The sequence below is a fragment of the Dermacentor variabilis genome, chromosome 1 (genome assembly GCF_050947875.1).
Source record: "Dermacentor variabilis isolate Ectoservices chromosome 1, ASM5094787v1, whole genome shotgun sequence".
In the NCBI taxonomy this organism is placed as follows: domain Eukaryota; kingdom Metazoa; phylum Arthropoda; class Arachnida; order Ixodida; family Ixodidae; genus Dermacentor; species Dermacentor variabilis.
In genome coordinates, this window is record NC_134568.1 from 31,326,205 (window position 1) to 31,339,275 (window position 13,071).

Sequence of the window (13,071 nt, forward strand, 5' to 3'; positions counted from 1 at the left end):
CCAACCTCGCTCATGAAACTTTGTTCTTCTTCTTCGTTAAATGGACGAAGTTTGCGAGGTACACCCCCCCCCCCCCCTCCCCCAACCCTCGTGGGTATGTGCCTTATGTTAAAGACAACAACAACAAGGCTTACTCCAGCGCTGGTCCAGCAGCGGCCGGAGCCCATGCAGAAGGGGCGAAAATTTTCGTCGGCCTTCAATGCGGCTGCCAGGTGAGCGCTAACATCCGCTCCAACCGTGTTCGCACTGGTCGCCCAACATTTAAGATGAAAGGTTTTAATAGACTCCAATTGAAAATTTGCAAAGCGTTTATTGCCCCATATGCTAACCTTTTCGGAGGTTATGAACAATGACGCACAACAACGCCTCAAACAAACACGTCTCGCTGTGTGTTCTGTGCACTACGCAGACAAACAGCAGTGGTGCACGCAAGGTAATACCGGTGTCACACGACCACTTCTGATCGCGATTAAGCCCGATCCGGATTGAAATTATCGACTGTGATTGGGTCCGCCCTCATGCAGCTTGCGCAAAGGAGCCAATCACGACCTAGGAATTCGATCAGGATCAGGCTTGATCGCGATCAAAGGTGCACCGTGTGACACCCGCGTCACATTTACCATCAACTTACCACTCTCGTGTTGCACTAAACGCTAACGAAATAAAAAAAAATCGCTTTCACCATCACCGCTAATTATCGTCAATCAAAGTAAATAGCACCAAAACTTTCGCTTACGTCGATTCCCACAGTGCGTGGGATCCGCATAATCTTTTATTATAGCTAACTGTTCCAGCATACTCCAAATTATTCCTTCTAGTGTCAAGTGCATTACGTCTTTTTTTTTCTTGTAAATTGTGTACTTTATCTTTTTAAAGCTTGTAAGTAATTTGGTTACGCTTTATACCAATTACACTGCTGCTTCTGTAGCGCTATATATTTCCTGCCTTGCTTTAACCTATACAATATATACATTACTGTTTCTTTTGTGTTGCATATTTTCTGTATTATATACATTTTCTGATAGGAGGTCCCCTTTAAGCTGTATGCCCTCGAACCTCCTTGTATGTATGTTTGTTTATATATCAAACTAAAAATGAAGTGGCACGGCTGTTGTTGGGGATTCTGAGCTCTGAGTCACTGGCAACTCTCAGTCTTGCTAAGTAACTTTCTGACGATGACAATAATGCGGTACCTGCGAAGCAACCGCTCAGCGGGTTCGTTTTATTGCTTCGTCTACGATTACAATAGCGTTTCGCCACTTAACACGTTCAAAATAAGCGCTGCGCCGGTCGCGCCATCTCTCCGGCGCAATCAAAAACAGTCTTACTGCTCCCAATGGTGGCGCCACCACTGGAGCAATGCGGAAAGCCTCCAGATGTCGCAGGCGTAGGGAGGGGCGCTACCATCGGCAACTGCGCCACGTGATGTGAGGTGGCCGTGTTTCTCCCCTGCGATGAAGGAGGAAAAACGCATCCAATGTGTCCCAGGAAACTGTGACGACCGGGTTACATTTAGTGGCGAGCCTGCTCCCTCGCACATCAGAGTCGGGCGGTTCGTAGTATGCTCAAGCAGGCCGGGCTCTTGGGAACATTTAGCGTGCTCTCGCTCGGCTCACTGTGCTCTGTCTGGATGGCTGGATTCATCACTTTCTTCCTCTACGTTATCACAGGGGGATGGAGATTCCTCCGGATAGTCTTCTACACGGCACACCGGGACTTGACGTGAGTACACATGCCACATTTTCTACCCTTCCCGAAGTTTAGTCTCTTTACTCATGCTGGGAATTCACGCCGAGCGGTGGCTTACGCTACGGTGGACGGCCGGTTGCCGTCCACCGAGCTGAGAGCACTGTTCGCTTGATTCCGACCAGCAGTTCGCTTATTGTTTTACAAACGTCACCTGCTGTTTTTGTCACCTGCTGCGATGCTTCCTACAGGGAAATACCGAACAGCAGCCCCAACTCGGCTTTCCGCAGATCACACTGCGGCGGTGTTGTGCGCGGACACGTCTGAATGAACTCTGCAGCTGCAGGCCGCTGTATTTTATTGCACCTGTCACAGCGTTCATCGTATGTTTTTCTGCTGACCCATCGAACTCTCAGCGACTGCTATGATATGTTCTGTGCTGCGACAGTTATGATTACGTGCGTGAAGCACCGCTCGTAAAAATGTACCGGTCAGGATAACATTTATTTGCCGTAATTTAATCTCGAGGACCGATGTGTGCAAGTTACTGATGTACGAACCTGATGGGTTCCTCAGCTTCTATTCAGGTCGTTGATGCGAAATCATTAGCATCATGAAGTTCACCGCGTTTATCCGCTGTCGTTTACACTATCACTGTCAGCGTGTTTTGCCGCACGCCGGTTTTTATATTATTTTGTTATTTTATCTTTTTCTGTCCCTTGGTGTAGCGGCACGCGTCCGAAACAATGTCAAGAATTTCGTTTTGTCGAGAAGTTTGTTTTCAAGCGGTAGGTTTAATGCGAAACGCAACAAAAGCGGCGAACTGTCCTCCGCGTACAGAGTATGTGCCCCGAAGGTCGCCCGTGTTTGTGTGCTTGCACTCGCCGTGAAAAAAAACGATGGCGCGAAGTCTAGCTTGAAGGCTACACGTTCCTGCAGGTGACTCGCGACCGCACTGTATGCAGTGTTTACTATCAAAGGACAGTAAAATACATTTGGCTGACCTACATCCTCGGCTCACTGTACTTGTGATCCGGGCGATTGTAATAGAAGATATCCAACTGCCCCCCGTAAATTCTCTCGCGAGAAATCGGCCGAGGAGTCCACAAACACTAGTTCTCGTCGTTGCCTGCTCTCCCCCCAATCTGACAACGATGGCCGGCTATCGCGGGTGCCTACGAATATCAGTTTGAAACGAACAACTCGCGATTCGCAGAGCCCGCTTGTGATGACAGGGCCTGGAGAAAATTCTGGTCCTGCGAACAGCGTCTGGGGGATTACGCTCCGCATGGCTCTCTGTGCAGTGTCGTCCGCAGCGTGTTTTGTGCGGGAGCAGATGGGGGTTTACGGTTGCTCCTGCTTCTAGGGCGTCGTTCTTAGTTGTAAGTTGCGACGGTAACGTCAAAAGTTTGGTTGAGAAGTCTCTTTTGAGTGAACTGTTCCGATCGCGATCATCAGACGTTTTCTAAGGTTAAATTCCTGCAGGGGGTGCAGGTTCATTGGTGGGCTTCTTAACGTCCCAATGTTGCATGTTGCACCCAGGTTATGAGGGACGGTGCAGTGAACGGCTATATATATATATATTTAGAATCTTAACGCGTTCACTGAGGGTTTGTTACGCGTATGATTGTATTCCGTTTCCATAACTTAGGCCGTCGCGTCCGGAGTTCGTACCCGCTTCGTCGTGTTTAGTTAGCACCAGATTCATGTGCGTGTAAACCGTGCAAGATCTTACTGCACACTCACGAGTGACACTGCAAGATATCCGTGGCTTGGTCATGAAGCCAGAAAATGGCACAAAAAATGCAGCATAGTGTACCTTTAGATTTAAAAAATTAAATTCTGGGTTTTTACGTGCCAAAACCACGATCGGATTCCGAGGCACGCCGTACTGCGGGTCTCCGAATTAATTTTGGCCGCCTGTTTCTTTTTTTTTTTCTGTTAACGTGCATCCAATGCACGGTACACGAGCGTTCTTTTTTTCTTCTCCATTACGTCACCATCAAAATGCGGCCGCCGTGACGGGGAGTTGAACCCGCGACCACTTGTACGACAACTCTCATTGTGATGTTAACTAATTAACAATTTTCATTAATTATCTGTGTGATAATTCTCTTTATGTACATGTACGAATTGCGCGATTCGAGCAAATACCGGTCTTAGCACCGGTTTCGATAAACATGACCTGATAATTTCGACGGGGAGGACTGCAAGAATGGAGTGTAGTTAGATTTATACCCCTGTCACTGGGCAACTCTAATGTCATTGCCATCGAATGGCATTAAGTGAACTTAATGTAATTTTCCCTGCGTGCCGTCACACGGCGACAACAATCATTTGAAAATGATGACCATGACCTTGGGTAAAAAAAAAAAAAAGCCAACAAAAACTTGCATTTAATACGTGTATATATTTCAAATAACACTTGTTAATAGTATAGGTTTAGCCTTTTTCGACCATTTCTCACAGCTGCACAAGTCAAATCACGCTTAGCCAAGCCAAACGAAAAACATTAGGTCTCTTAAATGGCCTTTGCTGTACTTTTATCAAAACGTACGTTTCTGATTCGATAGAGTTTCCTACAATAATTACCAGAGGGAACTGCGGCGCTGCGATCGTTCAGGCACCATAGGAATAATGCGAAGTACATGGACCACATGGTACATGGTAGTACATGGATCACATGATCTTTGTGCTTGGGGCTTCAGACGTTCTCCTGGATTCGTTTATTACGCTTCGTCTAGGCCTATATTGTCCTAACTTTCGTAGCAATTTATACTTCTTTATTATAGAGGCTAACAAGATTCTGCAAGCGCGTATAATCGCTGCTAATTGCTGCGGTTCCGCTTGTCCATGCGTTCGCGCCGTAATGGTTTCAATATCGGCCTGGTGTGCTATAGAGGTTCCGTGTTCGAATATTGCCGTCGGACAATTTTAATAATGCGTACTGAAGTATTTATAACGTAGTAATTTCTTTTAAAATATGATCGCTTTGCAAAGTCGCGAAGCCATCTTAAAGCCAGAAGGACGAAGTTTAGGCAAATCCACCTACTGCCCATCATTCCCATGCCGGCTGAAGTACCCCGCTTGCAGCTCCCGTAGACACCAGCGCCTTAGTTGCATCTAGAAATTGTATACAAACTCTGTGTGCTTCTATCCACGGCGCGCAACGTTTTAGCTCTGCGAACGCGGGGAACGACCGAACTGCCGGGACTAAACAAACATGGCTGACACCCGCGTCCAGCCGCTCAAGTAAGAGTAGGTTTTCGCCAAAAAAGAAATTGTGATGAGTACGTTAATAAACTGGCACTTACGTAGTAAAACCAACTAAAAGAAAACTTAATTACAAAGAGAATTATTACAAAGAGGGCCATTGGCGATACTTTATAGAACGTGCCCTGACGTCGAGACTACACATTCGGTCCGAAATCGAATGCGATCGTGAACTCGTGCAGTTGAAAGTGTCGTTTTGAAGGAATGTCATTACGTTTTCTCGTGGCACAGCAAACAAATGACGTTACGAACGAATGTCAGTCGTTGTAAAATCGATCCTGCGTCCGCCACTATGGCGTGCCTCATGATCAGGTCGTGGCTTTGACACGCAGGACCCCATAATTTAATGTAGAAACACGTCCTCTGAATACTGTGGCGAAATTCATTGATGTTCCGGTTGACATGGTGGGCAGCGCATGTTGCCACAGTATTTAGAGGACGTACCTCTCGAAACCGATGCTAAGCGCGGTATTCGTGCTATCTGGTTAAGAATTCATTATTCCACATCTTCAAATCGAACTTGTACCTAAAGAGAATAATTAGAATTATATTAGTGATACTTTGTTAAATAGATAGCGTCACACTGCCGTTTGTCGTACAAGTTGCGCCCGCCTCTTCAAGTACTACAGCTTATGTGACAGAATTACGTTATCTTCATGCCATGGCATTTTTTTTAACGAGTCTGTTAAAAGAAAAAAAATTCTTGCGGCAACCGCTTCGGTGTTTCGTTTTTTTTCCCCCCCTTCTTCAGGCTACTCCTCACGAACACTGCTCACCGTAAGTGTGTCGTGTCTAGTCTTGCGGGCGAAATCGATCGCGCCGCAGTGCTAAAGTGACGCCAGATCGTTAGTAGTTTCACCTCTGGTGTTCGTCATTTCGCCATGCTTTGGCCGTACGCTGGCTGGCGTTGCAGTGCCCCCGGTAAATGTGGGCGACAGTAGTGACCACCGGCCGTGCGGTGCGCCGAAAGAGTTTCACGCGATCACCTATCTTCAGGACATGGTTCGCTGTAACCCTGTGACCGCTCTTTCAAAAGTAAAGTTGCGTTGATGCACACGCAAGCTGGCAACAAGACAAACGCATCATTTCCCTCTCTCGCAAGTCGCTGACTCAGGTTTACTTGGCTGTATTTTACGTCGTGAGACGTAAAATATAGCCGAGTAAACCTGAGTCAGCGACTGCATCTATATTCATGTCATTGAAGGTTAAAAAGAAAGTTTCAACTGGCGACATGTAACATTTCAAGCTGTTATTTTTCTCCTCATAATAAAGCTTGCGCATATTTTTATTGCGCGTGACAGAATAAGTTATATCGCGTAGAATTCCTTGTGCTCGTTGAGGTTAGTGGCAAAGGTGGAGCTGTCGTACCCTGGAAGTGTCCTCGGTGTAACATTATTTTATCCTTTCTGCGAACTTGCGAATATGTGCAAATTTCTTCAAGCATCCAACTTTCCCATCCGAAAGACGCGTGCTCGGTACAACCTCTGCACGTCTAGTCGACGTCCCGTGCAAATACATTTCGTGTTGTCCGAGAAAAGGTTAGCGTTCGTCCGTGCAAATAAATAAATAAACCGACATATCAACAAGGCGTGTGCCCATCTGGAGAAAGTGGATAGGCTGATCCACCAATCACCAATCATTTATTCAAGCCGTCACTTCGCGGCTCTACTGTGCGTGGACGGCACTAAGCTACGGCAGGGTTTCTTCTCAAGTAGTGTTAGCTGACTGCAACTCGGCACCCGCCGTTATTGCTTTCTTTTTTCGCTCGTTCGGCACTCATTGTTCCGCGTAATGTGCCCCTTGCATGCCCAGCAATGGTGGTCGCCCTATCTCGTTTCGTAAGCGTACTCTGCAGCCACTACACCCATCGTATTTCCAACGTTCCTGCAGTCGCTGATAATGGCGGTGTGTCGCGCGCTGGTCCCAAGCTGTCGCCCTTACTTTCTGTTCGTTCATTGTCGGTCACTGAGAACAATGCGAATCGCAGACCGGCGCTCTATCGAGATCGCATTGCAGCGCGTGTTTCGGTAGCCTGTTGGCTATCGTGACGGTGGCGTTCCCGGCTGGGCCTGTGTGAAATCCGTTGGAACCCGAGCCCGTTTCTCACGCCATTGCGCCTAGTCGAACGTTCTGACGCGCTGGTGGCACCGGCTGTCCTGCTGCTGCTGTCGTCAAGCGGCAGGAGCCGCATCGTTCGTTGGGGATTTCTGTCAAGGAACTGCGCCGGGTTAGGGAGAAACTTCCCCTTTCCAAGTGTTGAGGTGCCGCAGTGGCCGAGCACCAGGCCGGGAGTGCGCTTGGGCCTATTCTACTTGTAGGTACCCTGCGGCAGCTCGTGTACTTGTATTTCGGTGGACAATAAAAGAACCCCAGCTGGTCAAAATAAACCCGGAGCCCTCCACCACGGCGTCCCTCGTGAGTCGTAACCCACTGGGCAGTTTCAGGATGTTAAACCCTACATTTTGAAACACAGGGGTGCCTTGGACGCATGAAAAAGGTGGTATCCGAACACTATGACGTACTTGTTGCACACTCTCACACTGGCATCACAGCAAGCGCATATGTGGAAGGTGTGCGAAGAGGTCTTCGGAGAGCCGTCGCCTGTGGCGAGGGGGAGGGGGGGTGGCGATGCGTAAGCGCATTGGCACAAAATTCGAGCAAATGGAGAAGTAACATGCGTGCGAGCAATTTTTCATTGCGTGGTGCGAGGAAGAGAGTGGGGTAGAGACAGAGAGAGAACAAACGTATAATAATCTGAATCAATGAGAAAGCTCTTTCTTCACCCAAGGCAGGTGACGTCCTCAGTCCACTTAGCCATTGCCCTTTGCTGCTTCCCTGGCCTGGTTCACCGGCTTCTCCAAGTCCGGGGGGCGCAAGCGCAGTTAACGAATATTAATAATAATAATATTTGGGGTTTTACGTGCCAAAACCACTTTCTGATTATGAGGCACGCCGTAGTGGAGGACTCCGGAAATTTTGACCACCTGGGGTTCTTTAACGTGCGCCTAAATCTAAGCACACGGGTGTTTTCGCATTTAGCCCCCCGGCCTTCGATATTAACACGCCAGGCATCATACCCCAGGTATTTAGCCCCCATCGAAATGCGGCCGCCGTGGCCGGGATTCGATCCCGCGACCTCGTGCTCAGCAGCCCAACACCATAGCCACTGAGCAACCACGGCGGGTGTTTTTAACGAATATTGCACATCTCGCTGTCATTTCTGCAATCGTGGAGGGGAACACGAACTTTGGTGTGAACACAATCGCCGAGCATTCCGCCGACTGTCGGCAGATTGTCGGCATCGGTACAATGTGACAGAGGCGCCGACACGAAGGTAAAAAGCGCTGTCGCCGACTGTCGGCAGACCGAAATCGGTGTCGGGTCGGTCTAGTGTGAGTGAGCCTTAAGTGGTACCTCGACGCGACAGTGTCCGATTCCGACCTGGCGAAGCAATGCCGAGCGTGCTGCAGCGCATCATCTTAGGCTCACGGCGGCACGGTGTTCTTATTTTTTTTTCTTTTGCTTTCTCCTTTTTTTTCCGCCGCCGAAAGGGTTAAGACCAAAGCCGTGGTTCACTGGCCGCTGAATGACTGCAAACACGCGTTTTATGGACTCTCCGCGCAATTTTTTTCGCTTTTCCTTCAAAGCGGCGACTGTGTGTGTGTGTGTGTGTGTGTGTGTGTGTGTGTGTGTGTGTGTGTGTGTGTGTGTGTGTGTGTGTGTGTGTGTGTGTGTGTGTGTGTGTGTGTGTGTGTGTGTGTGTGTGTGTGTGTGTGTGTGTGTGTGTGTGTGCGTGTGTGCGTGCGTGCGTGCGTGCGTGCAAAGTGTTCACACATCGTAAGGCCTGCCTGCCATGGGGTCGCTCTTGCGGCGCGGTATATGTAGCTCTCGGTCGCTATATCCATCCACGCTAAGCTGCCCTTATTTGAAGAATGGGGGGGGGGCACCATTCTGTTTATTTATCTATCTTTTGGCACGCTTCTCTTGCCCCTGGATCAGCGGCAATCGTGAATGCAGCTACGGAGGAGGAAAGGAAAAAAAATATGTGCATACTTAAGTGCGCCCCGTTTTCTTTCTTTTTGTTTCCAGGAAGAATAAACGGAAAAGAATCGCGAAGGGCCCAGCGCGCGCGAAATGCCCCCCCCCCCCCCCCCCCAGACGACGGTCGTCTTTTCCTTTCCCTCACCGCTCGTTCTCATCGCCCGTGGGCTGTCAGTCACGCTACCTTGCGCACGCCGTGGTGCGTAGGTAGTACACCGTCGCGTGTTTTTTGGTGCGCTTCTCGCTGCAAAACCGTTGCGCGCGCGCCTGCGTTAACTTCTTCCGGTTGCGCGCGGCCTAGTGGTGTGCGTGCGCTTGCTCGCCGGCGTCGACTTGCGCCGCACCTCTTGCCGAGCTCTGGGAATGCCTCCCATACGCTACCCCGCATCCGGGACGTCACTCTGGCTTTAGGACGACGACCATACGATCTGAAGGGGACGACCGCGAACGATCAGCGATTAATCAATGTGCGCGATTATCGCCGCGCACGGCGCCACGGAAGCGAAGAAGTGTGCACTGCCTTACTTTTGCTTCTCAGAAGCTGCGCTGGCTGTCACGCTCGGTATATGACCTGCGATGGGTGCGCTGCGGCTTGAACTTGTAGCCGCAGAAAACAATTTCTTACTAAATAATAAAGGAAATGAAGGGACAGAAGGGACATTTCTGCACACCGCACTGTAACGGTCTAGCGCTGTCTGTTATCTGAACGGCGGTCAGCAGCCGGATGGTGGAGGTAGGGAAGCAAAAAGACAGGGAGACAAGATAGGAGATGTTACAAAGATAGGATGTAGCTATTTTCGTAGAGATACACTATAGCGACTGGCTAAAAGTACACGCCCGCGAACGACGATCAACGCATGCGCGACGCCACAGCTCAAGGCGTCCCGACGCTGTTATCGTTCTCGTGGTTGTTACATGGCGATATATGGCGCTGCTACCGTCGCTTCGGTCACGCTGAGCGCGATAGAGTACGCGGCATATCTGTGACGCGGGTGGCACGCGCAACACCTGGGCGCGTATGTTCTGCGTTACACGCCTTTATTGCAACGTCGGTGTGGCGCGGGATTTCGGGACAAGCTGAAGATAAGCGCCCGTCTGCGTTCGACTTTGGCAAGGTCGGATAGGGGGTGTATTTACGGACACTGTCATACAGCGTACTCTTCGGTAGGAGGTGCCACAACTGCACATAACTGGGATTAAAATCCAGTATATTAACTACGCGTGCACAATTTCTTTCTCCCGCAAATTTTCGTTGCTGTCACTCGTAACCAGTATCACTTGCGAGTAACAAGGCGTTGAATTGAACATGTACAGCTGTCTCCTGCCACCCAAATTTATTCTTGTCATCCCCCTTCTCTCTCTCTCTCTTTGCGTTGTAAGTCTCAACGCCCCGCGCACTGTTACATTCATCTCAGTTACGTTTCTCTCTCTTTCTATCGGAAAGTGTTGGCCCGCTTTCATTTTCCTTCCTGCGCGCGCTGATTAGAAAACAACAGAGAACCTCGTTTGTCGGCTGTGGCGCGGGTGGAGCAAGGCGGCGAAAAAAATAAATAAAGAGAAGAGAAATGAAAAATATATTTAGGGCCCCGGTTTGGTCTCGCACCAGTTCGCGTCCCAGGCCTCGCATTTAAGGCGCCCCTTAGTTCACGCGGCGCAGCCTCGGATGGCCACGTCACTGGAGGCGGGGAAAGAAAACTGCGTCGCGTTTTTTTCATTGATAATTAGGTTATACACGTCTTGGGTGTGCACGCAGATGATTGAACGACCACAGCCTTCAACTCGCGGCGTAAGCGTCGCTATTTCGAGCGCGCTAAGTTAACGCGTAACCAGAACTGGTCTCCCTCGTGCCCGTCGGCGCTTCCGTAAACTTGCCGCTACGCCACGCAAATGAGCGAGGCGCGCATTTACTCCAACAGTACGCGAGTATGTCGGACCGACGCCGTACGATTAGACGTGCCTAGCGTTTTTCTCTTGGGTGAATGGCAACTTGCCGTGATTAGGCAATGGCTACAGCGACCGTCGAACTTAAAAATGAATGCAAAGAAGGAAAAAGAAAAAACGCTCGTATTGTTAAGATGCGCGTTCAAGAAACCCAGGTGTGTTCAAAAATTAATCCGGATCCCTTCCCAACTACGTCTCTTATAGGACCACACGTTGATTTGGGGCGCGTAAACCCGATCAAGCGACCACGTGTTCAATTGCTCGGTAATCATTGTCAGCACCATTTCACGTATACTGCGCTCATAACTGCGTTCGCGCACCGTACTGTGGCAGAGGGTTTTTGGCGTGCCACCGATCTTTGAGCGTGTGTCCGCTTGTGTGTGCACGATGTGTTGGCTGGCTGGCGGAGGACGCTCGTTTGGTCGCGGTACTTGTCGGTCCCTAGCAGCATTACATCACGGGCCTTGCAGCGAAGCATCCTTATTAGCGCCGCCGCGCGTGGGCACGCGGCGCGGTTTCCTCTTTCAGCCTTTGCCGCGTTACGTCGATCGCGAGCGTGTGGTCGTCGAAGGGAGATGGGGGGTGGGGGCCACGCTTGGTGAAGGCCGGTTGTTGGATACGCAACGATCATCTTTCTCCGCCAGGTTGCCATCCTTCGCACGATGCCCCGGAGCGGGGCCCCCCCTTTGGGATGGAATGTAAAAAAAAAAAAAAAAGAAAAAAAACTATACAAGCGTATACATTTTGCGGACCCGTCGCGTGCGTCTACCCTTGGCGCTCGCCGCTGTGACCTTTATACGTACTTTCCTGATTATGTTGTTGCCTGCTGATCCACGAAAGACATCGTTGGTTTGTTTCGTTTTCTCTCCCTCTCTCGCTGCCCTCCCTGGCCTGACTTTTTACATTGGTCCTTCGTGGGCGTCTTGTGGTTGCAGCAAAGGGTGTTGGTGCACGTTTCCTGGCTGAAAAAAAAAGACAAAAAGAAATCCGCGAGGCAGGGGAAAAAAGAAATGTCGGCACTTTTCCAGTAATAGTCGAGCCTTCATAGCACCCTTTAACGGCACGAAAGAGCGCTGAGGACGAGTGCGTGTTCAATTCAGGGCTGCGATGTAACCTTCATGAATTACCCTTGCGGCGCCTGCTCCGTTCGAGGCATGTCATTGTAAATGGCCCGCGCCTACGCTTTACGTTTCATTCGAGTTGCAGTGAACGCGCGGAAAGAAAATAAAGAGAAACCGAGTAACCGCTTCTTTTCTTTCTTTTTTCGTTACGACTACACGAAGGCAACATACAATGAAAACGTAGGGGTGGTTAACTGTTGTTATCGGTTTAGGTGTAGAAATAATAAGAAAAACGGACGTGAAAGTGGAGGAAAATGACAGCTTGTCGGCCGATGGGAGCCGAACCCACACCTTGCGCATTACGCCTGCGATGCTCTGCTGGAGATGCTCTCCGTGCTGGAGATCTGGACCTGGCACCGTTAGCCTGTGCCAATCGCCGGCCGTGGCGATGGTTCGTCCTTTCAGCCGCGGGCGTCACATATGTAGTATACGCGAGCTTCAGCCGTGTCGTACGCTGCTGCCTCGTGGCGCACCAAGGCCGCCGAAGTCCGAACCCCGTGTTGTGCAGTGAGCGCGATTGCTTATGCCGATGCATTCGGTTCGTGCTTCGCTCGTGTTTACTTGTTTCACGGTTGCTTTACTAATGCGCAGAGGGCGAGTGGGAATGGGGGGGGGGGGCGCATAGCCGATTCTCTCCAGTCGTCGCCCGATGTATCATTAGACGCAGGAAGGGTGGCATCTTAGCTTCTAAAATTGTGTCAGCGTGGATGACCGAAAAAAAAAAAAAACGGAACACGTACGTACGAACACGTAACGACATGAACTGCCGCATGGTCGGAATGTGATAGAAAGAAAGGGGTTGCGGAAATATCTGAAGACCTGTACCAAGCATTTAAATTTTTTTAATGCCGATATAATCGGTGATTTGTCGTTGACGTCATTTTATGCGCTTTACGGGACAAAGGGAGATCGCCTTACTTTGACTTCTCGATGTAATGAACTGTTTATTCCATAAAGACCTTTCTTTTTTTCTTCATACGCGTGTATACTTAATATCCGCCAGTACTGA

The 13,071-nt window shown here is 49.7% G+C and overlaps 1 protein-coding gene across 1 annotated transcript in view; it reads left to right on the forward strand.

The window, feature by feature from the left end:
• The first annotated feature begins 1,402 nt into the window (after positions 1-1,402).
• Fatp1 (Fatty acid transport protein 1) overlaps positions 1,403-13,071 on the forward strand; it is a 120,754-nt gene continuing 109,085 nt past the window's right edge. The window contains exon 1 of the mRNA XM_075686255.1: positions 1,403-1,722. Within this exon, the coding sequence (XP_075542370.1) occupies positions 1,562-1,722 (161 nt within the window). The 5' untranslated portion in view covers positions 1,403-1,561. The remainder of the gene's footprint in view (positions 1,723-13,071) is intronic.